Source organism: Nilaparvata lugens, chromosome 12, assembly GCF_014356525.2.
Source record: "Nilaparvata lugens isolate BPH chromosome 12, ASM1435652v1, whole genome shotgun sequence".
NCBI classification, from domain to species: Eukaryota; Metazoa; Arthropoda; class Insecta; order Hemiptera; family Delphacidae; genus Nilaparvata; species Nilaparvata lugens.
This window is the reverse complement of record NC_052515.1, coordinates 4921650-4943899: the sequence shown is the minus strand read 5'-3', so window position 1 is coordinate 4943899 and position 22250 is coordinate 4921650. Positions and strand designations below refer to the sequence as shown.

Sequence of the window (22250 nt, the reverse complement as noted above, 5' to 3'; positions counted from 1 at the left end):
TACTCCCATTGAAATACATCAATCATTATCAACAATTGATTTCAACCAATAAGATAATACATGAGTCATCAGTTGTTTCAGCTTGAAAACGTTTTGTAAATAATGTTTTTTCTTTTTTTTAGTCGGAGCTTAGTGAAGAAGACGACTCAAATGATTCTTCAAATATAACAGTAAGTGATTCACTTTCAATTGTTAGTTTTAATTGATTGCGATGCAATGATGTCAAGCGATTAGCAAACTGTCATGAGTAGAGACAGTTTGAAGTGTTACTCAATATTATTTGACCAGTTAATTGATTTCGATATTAATTAGAATTTTTCAACTGCATCATTATTAATAGTATCTAACATTGATACTTATTTTTATAAAATAATCTTTATTTTTTAATAATTTGTCTGTATCTATTTACAATGTGTGAATTATCAACACATTAGAGTACTCTCATCAATCTCATCAACCAGTAAAGCTGCGTTTACACCAAAGTTATTAACAAAATGTTCATTTTTTCGTCCTTATAGATTCTATATGATTAAACGGAGGTTGGCAAACACATATGTTCATCATGTGTAAGATAAGTTATATTCAATCTAATAGAATCTATAAGGACGGAAAATAAACATTTTACTAATAAATTTTATTTGGTGAAAACGCAGCTTAATGCTGGTCACACACCGACTAGTCAAGACAAGACTTGTCACGTTTAGTCACAATACTTCACATAGTTGCTTATGACGCAACACACACTGATTAGTCATTGCAATTAGACATGACTCCATAAGCAACAATGTGAAGTATTGTGACTAAACGTGACTAGTCTCGTCATGACTAATATCGGTGTGTGACCAGCCTGAGAGTCATCAGTAATTGGATAGTTCATTTTCGGATTATTGGGAATGAAAATATTCAATTATGTATTTTTAATACGGTACTGTATTAGCTTATAATTGGTATACCAATAAGGATCTCATCAGGATAAGATCAATCCCAGTTATATTTTCATGATTAATAGATGGGAGACCTTGTTCTTTCATTTTTATATTAAATTTTTCATTAAAATGATTGGAAATTACAATTATCTATACAAGATTCCAATTTTCAAACTATATTGAAATAATTGTTCATTAACCTGAGATTTTCCAACATTTTTTTCCAGGAGCTGATGTTTTCGAGCTCAGAAGACCCATCATTGGTAAGTGTCCTTATAATAAATTGAACATTTCTATTATAAATAAATTATATTAATCTATTGTTGTTTACCTCAGCTGCTTTGGGCTAATGACTATGCTCCGTTCTCATTACTTTGTCTATGCATGTATTTATGAACGACACTATTTATAAAAACACTTGATTTGATTTGTTGTAATGTACAAACAAAAGAGTATGGTACATCAAATGCATTACAACGTCAAATCAAACCTTTTTTGGATGATGCCCACATGAGCATTTTGCTTGTGCGTGGGTGATGGAAGTGAGAGGGTGATTTGAAGAGATTATCAAACATCCATGCTCACCGGCGGGATTCGAACCCAGCACTACCAGGTAGAGCTAGCAGACTGAAGGGTACAACGCCTATTCCTCTCAGCTATCCTGGCTGGCCAAACCACATATTATAATGAAACCAGCAAAAAATAATATAATTTGTCATCACTGTAACACAGATAAGAAAATCGTATCATTAATAAAAAGACTTCACTCACATGGGCTATTTTTTAACAAATTAATAAAAACAATATAAAAATCTTGAAGTAGGCTACCCTTTATTTTTCAAAAACTTTAAAATAGTTCAACAACTAGTTTCGACCCTAACTTAGGTCATTTTCAAGTTGACATTTCAACGGGTACCTTTTTCAAAGGGTACTACAATATTTTTATATTGGTTCTATCAATTCATATCATTCATTATTTGTGAAGATCATGATATTCTAGTCTTCTTCAATGTCGTTTTCCATCACGAACTGCTCATTATTAAATCACTCTTTGCTATATTAGAAAAACGACTAGCAGTCAGATATTCTCCAATAAATGAATTAATCACTCACTGTGACAACGTGATCTTTCGGCAGGTCCGCCATCATCTTGGTTATCAATAGTCTAGTCTCTAGAGAATCAGTATTCAAATTCAGAAAAGCTATGACAATAATAACACTTTTTTTTCATTTCCTTTGCAGATACCAATAGATGTGGCTCGAAAGCTGAACAACGTAAACAGCATCGACGATTTCTACAAAACTTTTCAAATGCCTCAGAGGAGGATCCCCGTGGTTTCGGCGGGTTTTGGCTCAAGTCTTTATGGACTTGTGAGTAAGTTAAGACCTTCTTCTCTTATTGCAGGTGACTAACATCATACTTCATTCATAAATTATTATCAATTAAGCGCTTACTAACATTACCGTACGCTATAGAATGATCAGCTCTAATAATATTCTTGAGCTGGCCACTAACAAGCATTCTCACAAGCCAAAAGATCATCCATATTGTCCTACGATTGGTTGAGGATCAGCTGTTGGATAGAATTAGCCAATAGGAGAACAGAGGATCCTACGATTGGCTGAAAATCGGCTGTTATTGATAATTAGCTAATCGGAGGTTGTTCTATGATTCTATTATTTTATTATTGTTGGCTTGTTCATTTATTGATACAATAAAAATTTCAGATTATAATAGCCTTAATAGTTGGAATCTATTGGAAAGTTCTGTCAGTGGCCAGATGTACATCATAATATAGCCTACCTGTACATTGATTTATCAATCATCAATTTATTGACAAAAATAATTCCATAGTACCTACCCTTCTGTTATGAAAATTCGATCTTGCATTTCAAATCCATTTCCATGAAAAATGGCTTGGAAACTCCGAAACTAGTTATTGTTGTGTTTTATATAAATAAGTTAAGTTTTCAAAACAAAAAGGTAGTACAGAATTATTTTTTATGAACTAGAAAATCAATTAGCACTATTGAAATCCTTTTTTTGAAAACCTGTAGATTTATTTGATCTACAGTTTAAACGTTTCTCCAAAATTCGCTAATTTTCGCAAACTGGAAAAATATGAAACTGAAGAAAAATCACCATCAACCTGCTTGTGATATCAATAGCACATTTTCAAGAATATTGTGATTGAAATTTAATTCGTAAAATTTACAACTGACATATGATACAAAATAATATGATAGTGTAGAACCATAGAGAAACAATATAGCGTAAGTAGATATCCCAACTTTTACTGTTATCTCAAGCCGATTACTGTCGATAATTATCAATTTTTACTGTTTTGTTGGGGTAAGAGTGTATGAACGGTACACAATAAGAGACTACGAGCGTCACACAGCTTCACTAAAAAGAACTACGTGGATTATCGACTTGAGATAACAGTAAAAGTTGCGACATAAACGTCCTATACCATGGGATATCTACTTACGCTATTGTTTCTCTATGGTAGAACTGTCCTAAGAGAATTTTACAGCAATAAAAAGAAAATCAGAAAATGGTTTCAAACATCTATAAAGAGATGTTTTCTAATGTATTTTATATTAGAAATAGAATAACCTAATAATACAAGATCATGGGCTACCCATTGCAAAAACAGTATTTGAGTAAAAAATTTAGAGGTCGAATCTTGCCAAATGCCTGTTTTTTTCCTAAATCATATACAGTACTGCTAGCATTTTGCTTAGTAGATATATAGTGTACCGTACCACGGACAAGGAACATCATTTTGTATTTTCTTAAATTGTGGTACTACGGTACATAATATTCGAAAGTAGGTATTTGAGACAACTTTATGAAAAAATCAACGATTTTTTCATAAATTTGTCTTCCTACTATAGGCAAATGAAGGCAAATTGTTTATTAATTATTTTTATGAATTATAATTTAACATAATTTATTTGCCATGTGAAATTATTATATGCGTGTAACAGCATATTGATATCATGTTTCATATTGTATTCTGACAATTAATTATTTAATAGCCTTTATATATTAACAACTAAATTTATGATGAAAATGTAATTTTTCAAAAATAATATTCTTCTTCAATTTCAGGCCGTAATGGGTCCCCCATTGAAACATCAAGTGAAGGTGCATTGATTGAAAGAAGTGAGTCTAATTTTCATTAGCCTATACTTATTAAAATATTTATTTAATAATTTCATTTCTTCAATGATATATTATTACCGTACATCAGTGTTAGTTTTACAGTTGAAGTGAAAATCCTCCAAGAATACTGTGAATGTGAAAAATATAGTAGCATGTACATATTTAACTATATGTGCTATATATCTATTAACTTATGTACCGTAATATACTCATTGGACTAAATTTGGGAGAGAATAAATAAATAAAAAAAAAGAATCGGGAGAGGGACTTAGTGTTGTAACCAGTTTCTGTTTGGAGATGGAAGTTACATAGATATTTAAATTGATCAAATGATAATTAATTGATAATTATCGTTAAACGAAAATCCAAATTAAATGCTGTGAACCACCCAGAAGACTTCTGCTACTACAAATATTGACAACAGGGTAAACATTTCCATCTACCTGTTTACCCTGTTGTCAATACTTGCAGTAGCTGAAGTTTTCGGGATGATTTACATCATTTAATTTGGATTTTCGTTTAATAATAATTATTCATCAATTAGCATTTGAACAAATGCAACTCCCAATTTATTTCCTTCTGTATAGCTATTCCTATTTCATCTACTATATACTAAACAAAGATAGGCTATTACCGTTCGTATAAAGTCTTTCATTTTTTAAGATAGCAGCTAATTTCAAGCTAATTGCTCTTGAAAAAAACAGTTTTATGACAATACGATCACTTGAATATGCCAATAAAAAAATCAGTCAATAATTATTATTTCTGTTTGGTTTGATAATAATGTTCAATACTAGCACGAAACACTGTCTTCTATAAACATTTTAACAAATATAATTTTATAATCTAACTTTATGTTGAAATAGATGATAATTTTTAACGAATAGGTACAGCCGTGATACAGCCGGAATTCGCGCCGTGCCAGCCTGAAGTCCGCGCAGTTGAGATTTTCAAGAAGGCCAGCCGACAAGTCGTCCGAGTTCCCTCCTGCATCCGAATCGAGCGGTGCGGCGGGTGTTGTCAACACGAACTGCTCAGTTGTCAACCGTCCGAAGAGGAAATTGTCAACTTTGAGGTGAGAATCTCTACAAAATTATTGCAAAATAATCTAAAAAATAGTACCTACTATTCTGAAGAGGAAATCGTCAACCTCCAGGTTATATAGAATCTCTACAAAACTATTGCAAAATAATCTAAAAAAATAGCTCACTGTCGGAAGAGGAAATTGTCAACTTCCTTCTACAAAATTATTGTGAAATAATCTAAAAATAGTACTGTCTGAAGAGGGAATCGTAAACTTCCAGGTTTATAGAATCTCAAAAAAATTATTGCAAAATAATCTAAAAAATAGTACCGACAGAAGAGGAAATCGTCAACTTTCAGTTTATAGAATCTCTACAAAATTATTGCAAAATTATCAAAAAAATAGTACCGTCCGAAGAAGAAATTTTCAACTTCCCTCTACAAAATTATTGCAAAATAATATAAAAGTACTATCTGAAGAGGGTACCGTTAACTTTGAGGTCAGAATTTCAACAAAAATATTGCAAAATAATCTAAAAAATAGTTGGCTACTTTCTGAAGAGGAAATCTTCAACCTTCAGGTTATAAAGAATCTCTACAAAATTATTGCAAAATAATTTAGAAAATGTAGGCCTACAATATGGATGTGATAATGTATGAATGCAGAATGTCTTCAAAAAGTGTGGCTCTCTATTACACAGGGCTACTGTAATAGTGAAATATAGAAAATTATCAAATAATTTACTGAATTTATGATTACAGACAAACAAATACATGCTTCATCTATGAAAAGATTCATAAATTACCTCTATGTAGTGAAATATCAAATAATTCACTGAATATATGATTACAGACAAACAAATACATGCGTCATCTATATAAAGATTCATAAATTGCCTCTATTATAGTGAAATATCGAAAGATTATCAAATTATTTACTGAATATATGATTACAGACAAGCAAATGCATGCTTCATCTATATAAAGATTCATAAATTGCTGTTGCTTTCCATGACGAAACACTACAATATAGAGACAATTTATGATAACTTTGTTATAGTTCAGACACTGTAAAATGCATTCCTCAATACTCCAAGAAAAGTAAGTGTTTTTTCAAATATTTACAACTAACACAGTGTCTGAACTACAACAAAGTTATCATAAATTGTCTTTTATTATAGTGACATTTAAAAAAAATATCAAATAATTTACTGAATGTATGATCACAGGAAAGCAAACACATCATGCTTGTATAAGTTGAGTTGTATCTGTGATATGATGTAGATGTAGAAAATGCATGAAATGCAGAATTTCTTCAAAAAATTGCGAACCTATACTTGGTTAGAATCACTTCAAGCTTCTAACGTTACGGTATTTATAACTAACATCAATATACTTCCTCTCCAATGAATGCTGACATTTTTAACATGCATGGGACATTCATGTAGATTTCAAACCAAAATGGGGAATTATTTTGAAACCACAAAAATGGACATGATGTGAACATTGATCAGTGGACAGTGAACAGTGGACATAAATTCAATCCTAATAATTGTATATCATTATTGATTTTATGTGAATCGACTGAATGGAAAGCATCAGTGTTAAGGAATGCTGACACTTTGAACTGAATCTATATAACTACTGTAGTATTATTAGGCTATTAGCCTAAGCTATTACTGAACGCTTAAATAAATTGTGTAGACTGTAAATCCCTCTCATTATTTTGTTGTTTTAGATTTTTCCAAGATAAAGTGGACATTGATATCAATGTCCACTACAATGTAATGATATATATCATCCAGTAATGACAATAATATTTAAATTTTAGATGTTCCAGCTATACTAATGAGTACCGTATATATAATTTGTTAATAGCCTATGCCATCTCTACTATATACTAAACAAAAATAGGCTACTACCGTTCATATCAAGTCTTTCATTTTCTAAGATAGCAGCTAATTTCAAGCTAATTGTTTTTGAAAAATTCTGTTCCATGACAATGCAATCACTTGCCAATAGAGAAATAAATAAATTATTTTCAGCTGTCTAGCTGTTTACCCTGTTGTCAATATTTGCAGTAGCAGAAGTCTTCGGGGTGGATTACATAATTTAATTTGGATTTTCGTTTAATAATAATTATTAATTCATTAGCATTCGAATTATTGCAATATCTTGGTAATTTCCATCTGTAGACTGGCTGGCCGCTATGGCCTCGTATAAAATGAGCGCTGCTATCCAGAGATTGTCAGTTTGGTGTAAGGGTAAGCATTCTGACCGGCAATAGGAGGTACTGGGTTCGGTTCCCGGGCTGACAAATAATTTTTGAATAGTAGCGCTCATCGAATCTCCATCTAGCTGTTTACCCTGTTTTTAATATTTGTAGTAGCAGAAGTCTTCAGGGTGATTTACAGCATTCAATTGGGATTTTCGTTTAATAATAATTATTAATTCATTAGCATTCGAATTATTGCAATATCTCGGTAATTTCCATCTGTAGACTGGCTGGCCGCTATGGCCTCGTATATAATGAGCGCTGCTATCAAGAGATTATCAGTTTGATGTAAGGGTAAGCATTCCTGACCGGCAATTAGGAGGTACTGGGTTCGGTTCCCGGGCTGACAAATAATTTTTGAATAGTAGCGCTCATCGAATCTCCATCTAGCTGTTTACCCTGTTGTTAATATTTGTAGTAGCAGAAGTCTTCGGGGTGATTTACAGCATTCAATTGGGATTTTAGTTTAATAATAATTATTCATCAATTAGAATTTGAACAAATGCTACTTCCAATTTATTCCCATCTGTATAGTTATTCCTATTTCATCTATACTTATTTATTATTATTTATTATTATTTATTATTTATTATTATTTATTATTATTTATTATTCATTTATTTTATTATTTATTATTTATTATTTATTATTATTTATTATTATTTATTTATTTTATTTATTTATTATTTATTATTTATTATTATTATTATTATTTATTGATTTATTTTATTTATTATGTATTTATTTATTATTATTATTATTATTATTATTTATTATTATTTATTATTATTATTATATTTATTTATTATTTATTATTTATTATTTATTTATTTAGTTATTTATTATTATTATTTATTATTTATTTTTATTTATTATTTATTATTTATTATTTATTATTTATTATTTATTATTTATTTTTATTTATTATTTATTATATTTATTTATTATTTATTATTTATTATTTATTATATTTATTTATTATTTATTTATTATTATTTATTATTATTTATTATTATTATTTATTATTATTTATTATTTATTATTATTATTTATTATTATTTATTATTTTTATTATTTATTATTATTTATTATTTATTATTATTTATTTATTATTTATTATTATTATTATTATTTATTATTATTTATTATTATTATTATTTATTATTATTTATTATATTTATTTATTATTATTATTATTATTTATTATATTTATTTATTATTTATTATTATTATTTATTATTATTTATTATTTATTATTTATTATTATTTATTTATTATTTATTTATTATTTATTATTTATTATTTATTATTTATTATTTATTATTTATTATTATATTTATTTATTTACAATGCAAATGGCACTGATGTAATAACATTGATAAAAGAATAAGATAAAATAATAAGGTAGTCCTTGTGCTATTTTTCTTCCAAATTTATAGGTGAAAAAGTCCAAGATAAGGTTAGAATTTCACGTGTATAATTTTTATAAAATTTTGGTCCAAAATAAACATTGAAACTATAAATTTTGAATTTAGATGGCTTGAATTGATAAATTAATCAGAAATATTCCACTCAATCACCACTTTTAACGAATACTAAACAAAGATAGGCTACTACCGTTTGTATCAAGTCTTTCATTTTTTAAGATAGCAGCTAATTTCAAGCTAATTGCTCTTGAAAAAATCAGTTTTATGACAATACGATCACTTGAATATGCCAATAAAAAATAATTATAATATTTCATCAACTATATACTAAAAAAATAGGCTACTAACGTTCGTATCAAGTCTTTCATTTTTTAAGATAGCAGCTAATTTCAAGCTAATTGCTCTTGAAAAAATCAGTTTTATGACAATACGATCACTTGAATATGCCAATAAAAAATAATTATTAATATTTCATCAACTATATACTAAACAAAAATAGGCTACTACCGTTCATATCAGTCTTACATTTTCTAAGATAGCAGCTAATTTCAAGCCAATTTCTCTTGAAAAAAAACAGTTTCATGGCAATACAATTACTTGCCAATAGAGAAATAATTTGAAACTGATGATTATACTACACTCAATAATGATTATCAATCAGCGTGTGCTACATTATATTATCTGTGACAGTATTTCTCTCATCTATTTCACTATTCATGACGAACTGCAAGTAATAATCCGTTATTTGAACTATTTTCAACGACACTACAGTCTAATATCTTTGAATATTAGTTATAAAACTAGTACTCACTGTGGAACGCTTTCGGATTTTTTAAATCCATTCTCAACACTCGAAAGCGCTCCACCAGTGAGTACTAGTTTTAATAACTGATATTCAAAGATATTAGACTTTAGTGTCGTTGGAAATAGTTCAAATAACAGAGTATTTTTCTGTTTTAAATATCGGAGTTTGTACTTATATCTGTTTTAATTGTAAATTCATAATAACTTATGAAACAAAATCTGTGATGTTACCCTATATGAACAGTAAACCCATTCATAATTTCTATCAAGATAGGAACCGATCGCCTTACCTTAGACAACACAACAGGTGAAAACTATCAAACCAATTTGGAGAAATTTGGTAGTACGTCAAATCTCAATGTGATTCATCTTTTCATTTTACAGGTGAACTTGTTTACCTACGGTAATGGTGGTTTCAAACCAATCGGAAAAGAGATTGTTCCAGTAAAAAGGCATTTGAAGTGTGAATTCAAGTGTAAAGTCAAGAAACATGTGAGTATAAAACTATTATCTTTCTGAAATTGAACAATATTTTGTGACCCTGAGATTTAGCTAGTTATTGTGCTTATTTGAATTGAAATAATATTTATTTTTATTTATCTATTCATTTATTGTATAAAATACTATAATCATATTACAATTATGACATTGGAGGAAAAACTAGGCTGAGCCTGTACTATTTCCTACTATTCTACTCAATTCGATCATTATATAATAAACATTTCTTTTCTACTTCTAATCAGGAGTGAACCAATATTTTCAGTTATATATTGATAAAACTTGAATTTTAAAAACAGTTATGGAGTGAAAATGCACTTACATTGGTAGTGACGATCGTTTCGACCTGTTGTTGGTCATCATCAGACTGTAGGAATTTACTCTAATGTCAATGTATCATATATTGATACTTATTTCCGCAAGTGATTGTACTTATTCTAATAATATATTAGGTCATTCTACTTTCAATTGTATTACCGGTATTCATTCATTGATTCATAATTAATTAAAATGATTGGAGAAGGAACTGCCTGGGGCATCCCGAAACTGATCTTCCACCGAATTTTTTTATTCATATACTAGTCCTAAAAGTGTGTTTCACTTGTCCAATTTTCAGTGCAAATACTTACAAACATTTTAATATAAATTGAATTGCCACACCAATAATTTTTCACATGACATAAATGGTGATAGATCAAAGATGTAGTTTACAAACAACCTCACATATTATCCACCTATTCGATTACCACTAAAATAATCATTCACATGACATAAATGGTGATAGCAAAATGTAGGTAATTCATAAACAATACACTCCTCACACATTAACACTTTATTTGATTCCATATTTCATTATCTCATACTTGATTTGATGTGGATTTGATATTTGATTATTATTATATTATTTATAACATATTATATATTTTATATTTCATCATTTATATTATATTTTATTTGATTATTGATCTCTTGTATTGTTGTTGATCTTCTCCAGCACTGCACACCTATGCAAGAGTACATAGCGGATGGATGCAAATGTGTCTGTAGAAATATCGACTCCAAAGAGAAATGTCTACAAGAAAGCAAGGTGAAAGTGTGGGACCCCAAGAACTGCTCCTGTCAATGCAGAACAGTGACCGAATGCAGTTCTGGCGAATTTTTCAGCAACTTGACGTGTTTGTGAGTAGAATAATAATTCATTGAAATACAGTATTAGAATATAAATAATTTTATAAAATGAATATTATTGAACGAAAAACTAAAAATTGATAATATGCGATAATATTCCTCCCACTCGGACAATAATAATTCATTGAAATACAGTATTAAAATATAAATAATTTTATAAAATGAATAGCCTATTATTGAAAATTGATAATATGCGATAATATGCCTCCCACTCGGACAAATAATTTCTGTAATATTATCCTAGTAGCGATCATCGATTTTTTTTTCTATGAAACAATATTTATTCAACTTAGTTGTAGCATAGAGAAACAATAGCGTAAGTAGATATCCCTTGGTATAGGGCGTTTATGTCGCAACTTTTACTGTCATCTCAAACCGATTATTGTCGATTTTTACTGTTTTGACCGGGTAAGAGTGTATGAACGGCACAATATGAGAGACTACCAGTGTCATGAAGCTTCACAGGAAAGAATTACGTGGACTATTGGCTTGAGATAACAGTAAAAGTTGCGACATAAACGCCCTATACCATGGGATATCTACTTATTCTATTGTTTCTCTATGGTTATAGGTAGTCTAGACAGGATGATTCCACGTGAATATTAATTTAGAGAGCACTTACTGTTTGATGAGAAATGAGGAATGCATTTCACTCCAAAGGAGGAGCATCATCAGATTCATATGTTTATTTTAATTGTCAAAGAAATATTTATTTACTTTTATATAGTAAGATTCATTTCAAACGGTCAACATTGGTTGGATGAAAGGTATATATTTATGTTTTTTATAAATAATGCTTATTGTTTAAAGTATTGATTTGATGGGAAGTATAGATGATTATAACCTTAAGAATGATGACAGAGTTAAAAGCTGATCTTTCCTCAGCTATTTTCCCTGTTGTCAATGTTTGCAGTCGCAGAAATCATCAGGATAGTTTTTCACGAATTTATTCAAGAATTTTCACGACAAATTTTATACCACAGCCAGAGGAGAGAGCACGGGATTCTTTTATTCTTCTATGTCTCCTGTGCTTATACTAGGAAAATGTTTATCATAGAGTCAACTCTCACTTTTTCTCCGAATGATTTTTGAGGAATATTGATTGAATCATTATTGATTGATTTTTAATTTTTCTCTGAATATTTTTAATCAAGTAACATTTCTTCTATGAATGTTTTTTCAATGAATATTGATTGAATGATCATTGATCAATTTTTATATTTTCATAATCATTCTTAAACGAAAATCCTAAAACGCTGACTGAATCTAAATCTTTTATTTTTTCTTCGAATATTTTTCAAGTTTCTTTTGAGCAATATCGATTAAATTATCAGATTTATTGAATGCATTATTTATAATTTATTTCTAGATGTGAGCAGATACACAGTACCGGATCTGAAGTGCAGTTGGCTTCCAGTGATAGAAATCGAGATGATTATAACTACTACAAATTAATCCAAAATGATCAAAACCAGAAACATTAGTCATTAAAACTGTATTAGCAATATAGCAGTTGTTCGATAAATAAGTCGATATAGTCAATAGTAATTTTAGGATAATAATTCACCACTATCTCTTTATAATTTGAATTCATCTCATTTAAACTCACCTCATCTATCTATAATTATTTCTCTAGGAACTTTATAATTTGAAAATTAAAGTTTGACACTAACGTTTCATCTAACAACATTGATTTGAAGAGAAAACAACATAGAAGATTCAACACATCCGTTCTAAAAATATTGATAACATAATTTGACTTACCGTATATCCTATTTTTCTATTCAAATCCAACACATATACACCCGGTTGCACAAAAGTCTGTTAATTTTCAACCTTGATTAAATGTCACAAGAACCAATCAAAGAAAAGGCTTCTTCTCAGAAAACCCTTATCTGATTGGTTCTCGTGGAATCTAATCATAATTAAAATTTAACAGGCTTCAGTGCAACCGGACCTTATTGTATAATACTATTGACTTCTGCTATTAATTTATTGTTTAATTTTTATTTGTGTTTGTGTATATATTCGTTGTACAAATGACTTGTGTGATTTTAATTTAATGAGAACTACTTAAGATTGTGATCGTATTATTTAGATTTTTATGGTAACGATTGATGGTTTTATCAAAACTTGATTTGTTGTGTTAAGTGTAAGTTATACCTATGATGAATATTGAAGTTTGTTGTTATATTGTGGAAAATAAAGAGATAACATACCGTACCATGAGAGTCCTCTTATTGATTGAAATGTTGAGTTGTCGTTATTGTGAAGTGTACAATTTCCTGTTTTTCACTTGATAATGACAATTTATTAATATTATTCATTAGATGAATCTCACAAATCCAATATGAAGCTGGATTCGCACACTACAGTGACAGTGAAAAATAATCCCCATGAGTTCTTATTGGACTATTCACATTTAGCGTGTATGAATAGTCCCATTAAAACACATGGGAGTCATAATTTCAATGTTCACTTTCACTGCTGTGTACGAATGCAGCTCTGAGGGTCAGAACATAGTGGAGCGGTGAAAGTAGAGTGTATCAGAGAAGATAGCTGGAGTTTTGTAAATAATGTATTCAATTGTGTCAGATCATACAGGCGAAGGCAGTAATTGACCGAGCGAAGTGAGGTCTAAGATTCAAGTCGACGGTTTGGAATTTCTCTTAATGTTTAAATGTTTATATGTTGCGCATTTACGGCGAAACGCGGTAATAGATTTTCATGAAATTTGACAGGTATGTTCCTTTTTTAATTGCGCGTTGACGTATATATAAGGTTTTTGGAAATTTTGCATTTCAAGGAAATATAAAAGGAAAAATCTGGTGTGGCGCACTCACACAACTTTCCTTGACGTTATGAAAATTTATCACCTGACGCTAGTGTTCCCGCGCATCTCAAGTCTACTATTCAAAGATCTAAGCCAGCTGGTGACAGGACTATAACGCTGGAGATACACGAGGTCTGCTATCTCTTCATAGTGAATGATTTAATAGAATCAATACTTGCCAAAAGTTTGCAAATTGAATAATCTTATTTTCTTGAACTTCAAGCTTATTTTAATTTTAGGTGAAAATGTTACTGAACATTACCGTAATTGTAGAGATTTTCATGCTCAATCTTTTCCATTTGGATTTTTTTGTTTGAATTGTATCTGAAGCCTGATAATTGGAAGTCTAAAATCAACTTTACCTAGATGGGGCGGAGCTCCTGGAATTTCTACAGATATGGGACTTGTGGCAGTTGATAGAGCTTAACAATGACTATTCAAGGTATGAATTTGATCAAAATCGTTGGAGCCATTTTCGAGAAAATCGCGAAAAACCCTGTTTTTACAACATTTTCGCCATTTAAGCCGCCATCTTGAATTGCTTTTGATCGAATTGTTCGTGTCGGATCCTTATAGGGGAAGGACCTTAGTTTCAAATTTCAAGTCATTCCGTTAATTGGGAGATGAGATATCGTGTACACAGACGCACATACACTCTTAAGGTGCGTACAGACTTTCGCTCTGCTCCGCAACCGAACGTCACTCCAGCAGAGCGATTGATGATCGACCGGCGAGCAACAATGGTTCGACCGGGGAACGCGAGAAGATCTAACATCTTCCGTAACGTTCATGATGGGTGCGTGGGCGGCGCGACTGTAGTTCGATGGAGGAACGAGGCGGTACATAGGAGAGCGTGCTCGGTGCGGGTTGGAAGAGCGTATATGTGTACGCAGCTATACACACACACACACACACACACACACACACACACGCAGACCAATACCCAAAAAACACTTTTTTGGACTCAGGGGACCTCGAAACGTATAGAAATTTACAAATTGGGGTACCTTAATTTTTTTCGGAAAGCAATACTTTCCTTACCTATGGTAATAGGGCAAGGAAAGTAAAAAGGAGCCTCCTTCATACGCCAATATTAGAATAAGAATCAGACTATAGAATTATTCATCATAAATCAGCTGACAAGTGATTACACAGTCTATTGCTGTATTTCCATAAGGTCTATAGTTTCAATCAGGTACTTGTGGATGAGAATACTGCGTGAGGTCTACTGTTCACAGAACTACTAGTAGGATAGAAGTTAGAAGGGATTAGAGACAAATTTGGATACATGCATTATTTAAGTAGCCTACTTTAATGCTACCTTTTCTGATACAGATACAATCTAGCTTCTACGCTCCATCAATTTGATCTTTAGAAACAGACTGTTGTCCAAAATCGCGTCTATTTCTTTATTTTGTTAAATAAAGAAATTTATTTTTGTTCTTAGTACTGAAACCATTATAATATTATTTAAAACTTAACTATTACCCTGTTGATTCTTTCCCAATCATTGATTGGATATTGTGATTGTGGAATATGATTGTAATAAATAAATAATTATTTGTCGTATCAATGAAAAATAGAGAAAAGGAACACTATTGAGCTCAACTCACACTCACGCGACTCAGGTCGAGAAAAGACTCGACTCTAGTCGAGAGCATGTGTTTTCAAATGGTGACAGTCGCGGAGACTAGAATCGACTGGTCTGAGTGTCACCATTTGGAAACACATGCTCTCGACTAGAGTCGAGTCTCTTCTCGACCTGAGTCGCGTAAGTGTGAGTTGAGCCTAAATATTTCATTGTACTTTCCAAAATATTGAATAGGGCTACAAGATACAGATTTTATTCAGATATAAATCAGTCAAATAATTCATGTTTCCTGTTTTATTCAAGCTCTTAAGAATATTGATGTTGTAAGAATAGATTGATAAATAAGTATTACCCAGGAGTGAAATGTATAGGTACCTCAATTTTCCAAAAAAGTGAATGTTTTTCAAATATTTACTAATTAATACAGTATAAAAACTACAACAAAGTTCTTAAGATTTGTAATTATACTATAAAGAGTTATGACATGGGGGAGGTTCTATTGTAATAAAAAAGCGATACAAAAAATAGATTTGAACTAAAACATTTATTTATTAGATACAAAGGCTATTTGAAAAAGAAACAAAACATTTTGTTTCAAGCTATGATACTAAAATCTCTCTTATTACAACTTTATTATAAACTCACACTTTTTTCTTGTCTGTCTGTTAATGAATTTCATAATTGCTATAAATAAAATTTGCTCAATTTTATCAAAATTTCTAATTGCTATAATATTTGTTTTGCGTTTTCCAAGATATTCAACTCTGGTCGTAATGTTCACGATGGACAACAAAATATTTCAAATCACATACCGGTACATTTTTTGAAATTAAACAAAGAAAATAGCTATATTGAAGATACATTTTCAGAATACAACGTTTTTCTGCAGATTAAAAAGAAGAGAACAATATTCTATCCATCTTGGAGTCTGTTCATCTGTTGAATGAATCTTGTCATAAATTTTATAATTATTAAAATATTCATGATGACTATCTAATATCTTCAAACTTCACTATATCTATACGTTGATTACATTATATTAAAATTGAGCTAATCTGTTAACACATAATATAGAAACGATTCTAATTGATAAAAATAACTTTAAGGTACAATTATTTCAAATTATTTTTAATTAACATGGTAGAGATATCGATATCTATCACATGATATTGCAATCAAGATACCTTCATTCTGTTAAGACCTAATCTGTTAACACATAATTTAAAATCTGTAACATAGTATAAATTAATATTATTGATTAAAATAAAGTCTGGATACAATTATTGCAAATTACAGCTACCTAGGAAACTCTTCAAACAAGGTAGAGATATCGATATTTATCACATGGTATTGAAATTAAGATACACTGAAAAAAGCATTGCAAATTATAGCTACCTATAGGAAATTCTCCAATGAATACCTTGATTCTGTTAAGACTTAAGCTGTTTACACATAATATAAAATCTATATTATAGTATGAATTGATATTTTTGATTGAAATAAGGTCTAGATACAATTATTGAAAATTATAGCTATTTAGGAAACTCTTCAATGGAGGTAGATAACGATTTATCACATGGTATAGAAATTAAGATACATTGAAAAATGTATTGCGAATTATAGCTATAGGAGACTCTTCAATATGAGGTAGATAACGATATTTATCACATGGTATTGAAATCAAGATACATTTAAAAAATGTATTGAATGCCTCATGGTTTATTCACTGCTTCCCTCACCATCCTCCTCATCATAGAATTTCATCAAATTTCTCGCACACGACGCACCCGTATATTCAATAAATTTTATATCCTGCCTATCAAAAATTATAGAGAGTGATCTCATCAATTTCTCCCACACCCTTTTCTTCTGACCCTTCTTCTCAGCCTTGCCCATGAAAAATGTCCCCTTTATCAATACCTGTCTCAAACTTGCTTCTTCAATTCCTCCACTTCCTTTCTTCTCCACTTTCTTGGGAACTTCTGAAAGCTCTTCGGGTGTCTCATCAACTTGCATTATATTTTCCAGGTTAGAGTTTGATTTGTTGATTTGCTCAGAACTCTTCAATGTATTCTCCTCATTGTCTCCACAGTTCTTCTGAGACTCAGACTCGCTGCTAATTTTCAACTTGGACCAACAAATTTTAGGTACAACTTCATCATAATTATCATCACCCAATGGTTTTATATTCTCCAATCTAGGTACAATATCATCATATTTGTTGTTATTCAATTCTGGTTCAATATTGAACGACTTCTCCATATTCTCCCTCATTTTATTCTCTTGTCTCTCAACTCGCAGACTTTCAAAAAATGTATTATCCTCTGCATGGCGTTTTCCCAGGTTCTCTTTCTTGGTAACAGGTGCGGATCCCATATCGATTCCTTGATCTACCCCTTTGTTTTTTCCTAGGTTGTCTTTTTTGGCGACAGGTGCAGGTCCCACTTCAACTCCTTGATCTAGTCCTCCGGTTTTCGCTGAGTTTTTAACAATTCCTTCAATTTTCCCCAGGTTTTGATGATTTTTCGAAATATCTGCCTCCACTTCCACGTGGTCTTCCCTCAGTGGCTTGCATTCCAGCTCAATCAGCATACTAGACTTAATATTTTTAACACTGGTGAGGTACTGGTGAATTTTTTGTTGACCTTTTTCAGTTTTGGTCGGTTCTTGGGAGGTTTCTGGCAGTTTTGGATCAGTCTTCGATAGTTTGCTGCTATCTCGTTGAGCGTCAATGTTTGATGATGCTTGGGAGTTCTTTCTTATGGTGCCATTGATGTTTGATGATTCTTGAATGTCTCCTTCTTCTTCATATTCCTCATCACTGTCAGAACTATCCCAACTGAAACTGGAAATGTCGGGGATAATCTCGGAAGCGGAGATGTCCTGATGGCTGGTGTACGGTGCAATTAAATTGAGAAACTTGATGACGTTTTTTGATCGTCTAACAGTTCGGCCGAACCAGTTGAGTTGCACCTTTTCGTGCAAAGCTTTGAACAGCGTTTTGCGGTCAGAGTCCACCGCTTCGCAGAATGCCTTGGCAATTGTTAGCGGCGATACTGTTTCAAAGTTGGACAGACTGTAAAAGTAAATCACAAAAATTGCATATTAAATGTCATATTATAAGCAAAACACAAAGAGATACGATAATTTATTATTTATTATTTTACAAAGGCGACTTTCTAGAAGATTTTAAGGCTAGGTGATGATGATTGGATGAATGATAATAGCATAGCCACCTCTAATACAATTCAAATTCTAATCAAAGCACAGAGAGATTCTATAACATAAGATATCCCAGTCAGCACACCACGTATATAATACGTATTTTTAGGTCAATCTTGGTAAACTATGTCAAATATTTAAAAATACGTATAGTTTACATATATATTATACATAAAAATTTACATTAATTGCTAAAATGCTACATTTGAAAAAAGAAAACCACATCAGGTTATTGATAAGATATCCAATTTTATAGAGAAAAAACACTAGAAATCGATGGAATATGTAGAATTTTGCAGAGAAAACACAGAAATTCAACAAAATATGTAGAATCTTGCAGAGAGAGACACAGGAATTCAATAATACAAAATATTTATAATAAATGTATAATTCGCAAAAACATAAGATGTGAAATTTTGGAAACAAATAATTCAGAGATGTTGAATTAAGCAGGAAAAATTGAACATATAGGAATAATTTGAACGATTTTTGAAAAAATTGTGGATTTTGGATGAATTCTAAATTAAGTTTTGTGGATTTATTCATTGAATGAAACAATAAAATATCAGCTTTTTCTTCAATAATCCTCAAACTTAGCCTTCATTCCATGCTCAAAATAGTTCAACATAAAGTCGTCAGCCTCAAATCATAAAAGTAGCCTAATTGATGAAATGCGAAAAAATAAAATAATTGTAATAGCCTGTCTACATTGAGAAACCACTTTGGAAAGTTTTAACATAAAAAAACATTGTTGAGATTTTCTAAATACTTGATATTTTTAAAGTGAAATTAAGTACCTAGGCTACCGTAATCAGAATTTAATTGAAAGGAAGTTCGTTCAACTTTTAAAATCCATATTATTCATATTTAAACATAAGAAGCCTTGTCCAAAAACACATATATTAGGTATGAAATGCCCTGGAAAGATGCCAAATTTTATATTTTGTCGGATTGATCATTTAAATTGTCGACCCTTAAATTAATTTGCAAGTTCTACAACCGCAAATAAATGCATAGGAAATAAACTTTCCCAATCAGTAGCAGAACTTATTTAGGGATTTAGGATTGTGAAACACCTAGGAATTTTATTTATTTACCTTTGTAGAATATTTAATTGTTGATCCTGTTCGTCCTCGGAGCTAGAAGATGAAGTAGAGTTACCCATCCTGAAATTGAAAAAAATGTCATCCTATGAATATGTTGGAATAGGCAGGCCGTGGTAGTTTATATTAAATTTTAATGAAATAATTGTATTTATATATATATTATGTAACAAGCACGCTGCATCATGGCATAAATAAATAATTGAGGAACTCTTTTAATTTTTATTACTGACTTACAAAAAAGTTAAAGCAGCCTGCACTAAGGGACAATGAAAGCTTTCACTAGCTGTCATGGGAACAAGGAATTGGAGCTGCCATGACCTTTTTAGTTCCTGACATTTTCAATTCCGCGATCCCATAACAGCCAAAAGAAGCTAGGTAGGTACCCACTTTAAAAGTTGTTTGTCAGTCGATAATAAAAATTGAAAAGAAATGATAGAATTCATTTATGCTGTTATGGCTTATGTTATGAGAAAAAGTATAGCCTATAATTCCGTTCTGAAAACAACCGAAATAAAAGTTTCCTCTTGCAAATTACCAGTCTATAAATTCTGAAATTATTACCGTATTGTAAAAGTTTTGAATCAGTTGAGATTTCTATTTATCAACTTATATAAAATTAGTTTAGTTATTGTTAAAAAAATTCTATTCAAAATTGAAATATGAAAACATATTTATTATAAAGAAAATAAAGTAATTTTTCATAAATCACCAACGATAAAGTTCCCGAAGACACGAAAGTTGTTTTATAAGAATGCTAAACCTACATCATTTTAATCATTTGAAATTAAGCAGTAATAAAAACTATTATAAAACTTACATAATTCACAGAATAAGAAACTTAATATAAATTTTAATATAGAACTACAAAACAAAAACTCTTTATTCAGTACAGATATCTTATCAAAGCGCAATTGAATTGAACTTCTAAAAAATGGCAATGAATTCTCCAAGACCACCTGCAACAACTTTTAAAAATATTGAAAAAGTTTTCAAAAAATAATTATTCAATGTTGATAATTTGTTTATTGAAATATTATTAAGAGTGAAATTTAAAATTCAATAACTTACGGTATATAATATAATTGTTGTTTATCAATACATTTATATTTTTATATATTCCCGTGACCACGAATTTATTTTCATGTCAGATCGTGATGGCATTGCTTTTCTCATTCTGTCATCTGTACTGAAGTGAGGTTATGTCATGCCTTTATCTTTTGGGAGGTACCGGTTAATCATTTATTCTTTAATTTAAATGCCTCAATAAATAGTAATTTTAGCAATCTAGTAATTGAAAATTATTTCCTCATGCATCCTGCACACAGACAATAATTGCATCCACTGTCATTAAGGCTTCCATTTGCTGGGGGAAAATGTCATGTACATTATATTTTAAGTTCCGCACACCACACATTTCTAACTCCTAGCCCCGGTACACAAAAACCGGTTAAATTTTAACGGTGATTGATATTAGTGAACCAATCAGAGAAGGCCTTTTTGATAAGAAGGCTTCTCTGGTTCTTGTGGAATTAATCAATATTAAAAATTAACCGGCAGCTATAAGCCACTGCCTATGTACGGTATTTGTATACAGCGTGCTTTAAAACTACATTACCTTCACATTCACTAGTCAATTTATGAAGTAGAAAGCTCAATTAATAGCGATATTTTGACTAGATAGTGACTTCTTAATTTGGTGTAGTAGTATACAAGCTAATATTTTACATTCAGCCAACAATTTCAGCAACCAGTGAATCACCAGGTGTCCAAGCGAATATGGGGCATTGCTTCTTATTGCGCTCATTACACTATAGTAAGGTCCACGTTATAATGGCAGTGATGAAAGATAGGAGAAGAGCGTTGCCAATTCTCTGCCTGATCTGATTATAAAATTATGAATTGAATATAGCTGCCTTTTTAAATCTTAGAAGGGCGATATTATTGCGCAGACGGCCCTATGTTGAGACATTGGCCATTTTTACACTTACCGATTGTTGGCCGACACTCAGAACTGTGCTCTGATTAGCTAATTCTCTGCCTATCAGAGGACAGTTTTGAGTATCGGCCGACAATCAGTAAGTGTGAAAACAACCATTCACTTCAACCCTCATCAAACAATGTTTAAAGGAAAAATCAAAAACAAAAAAGAATCGAATCACACAACAATTTTATTCTCAATGTGAGT

The 22250-nt window shown here is 30.7% G+C and overlaps 2 protein-coding genes across 5 annotated transcripts in view; one reads left to right on the top strand and one right to left on the bottom strand.

Annotated features, from left to right (window-relative positions):
• LOC111046185 overlaps positions 1-13541 on the top strand; it is a 35876-nt gene extending 22335 nt beyond the window's left edge. Inside the window, exons 2-9 of one of the 4 annotated variants that reach the window (XM_039438751.1) lie at positions 123-170; positions 1154-1189; positions 2169-2331; positions 4045-4080; positions 4986-5173; positions 10012-10119; positions 11120-11304; positions 12683-13541. In XM_039438751.1, coding sequence (XP_039294685.1) covers positions 123-170; positions 1154-1189; positions 2169-2331; positions 4045-4080; positions 4986-5173; positions 10012-10119; positions 11120-11304; positions 12683-12797 — 879 coding nt within the window. In that variant the 3' untranslated portion in view covers positions 12798-13541. Of the gene's footprint in view, positions 1-122; positions 171-1153; positions 1190-2168; positions 2332-4044; positions 4099-4985; positions 5174-10011; positions 10120-11119; positions 11305-12682 lie in introns of all 4 variants that reach the window. The other 3 variants (XM_039438753.1, XM_039438752.1, XM_039438750.1) reach the window with 3 other exon arrangements.
• A 2855-nt stretch (positions 13542-16396) lies between these two features.
• Positions 16397-21010, bottom strand: LOC111046174. The gene is made up of 3 exons (XM_039438749.1): positions 20883-21010; positions 20057-20125; positions 16397-18813 (listed from the first exon to the last, which is right to left on the bottom strand). Coding segments are annotated over exons 1-3 (1428 nt in total). The 5' UTR covers positions 20885-21010; the 3' UTR covers positions 16397-17456.
• Positions 21011-22250: the final 1240 nt, after the last annotated feature.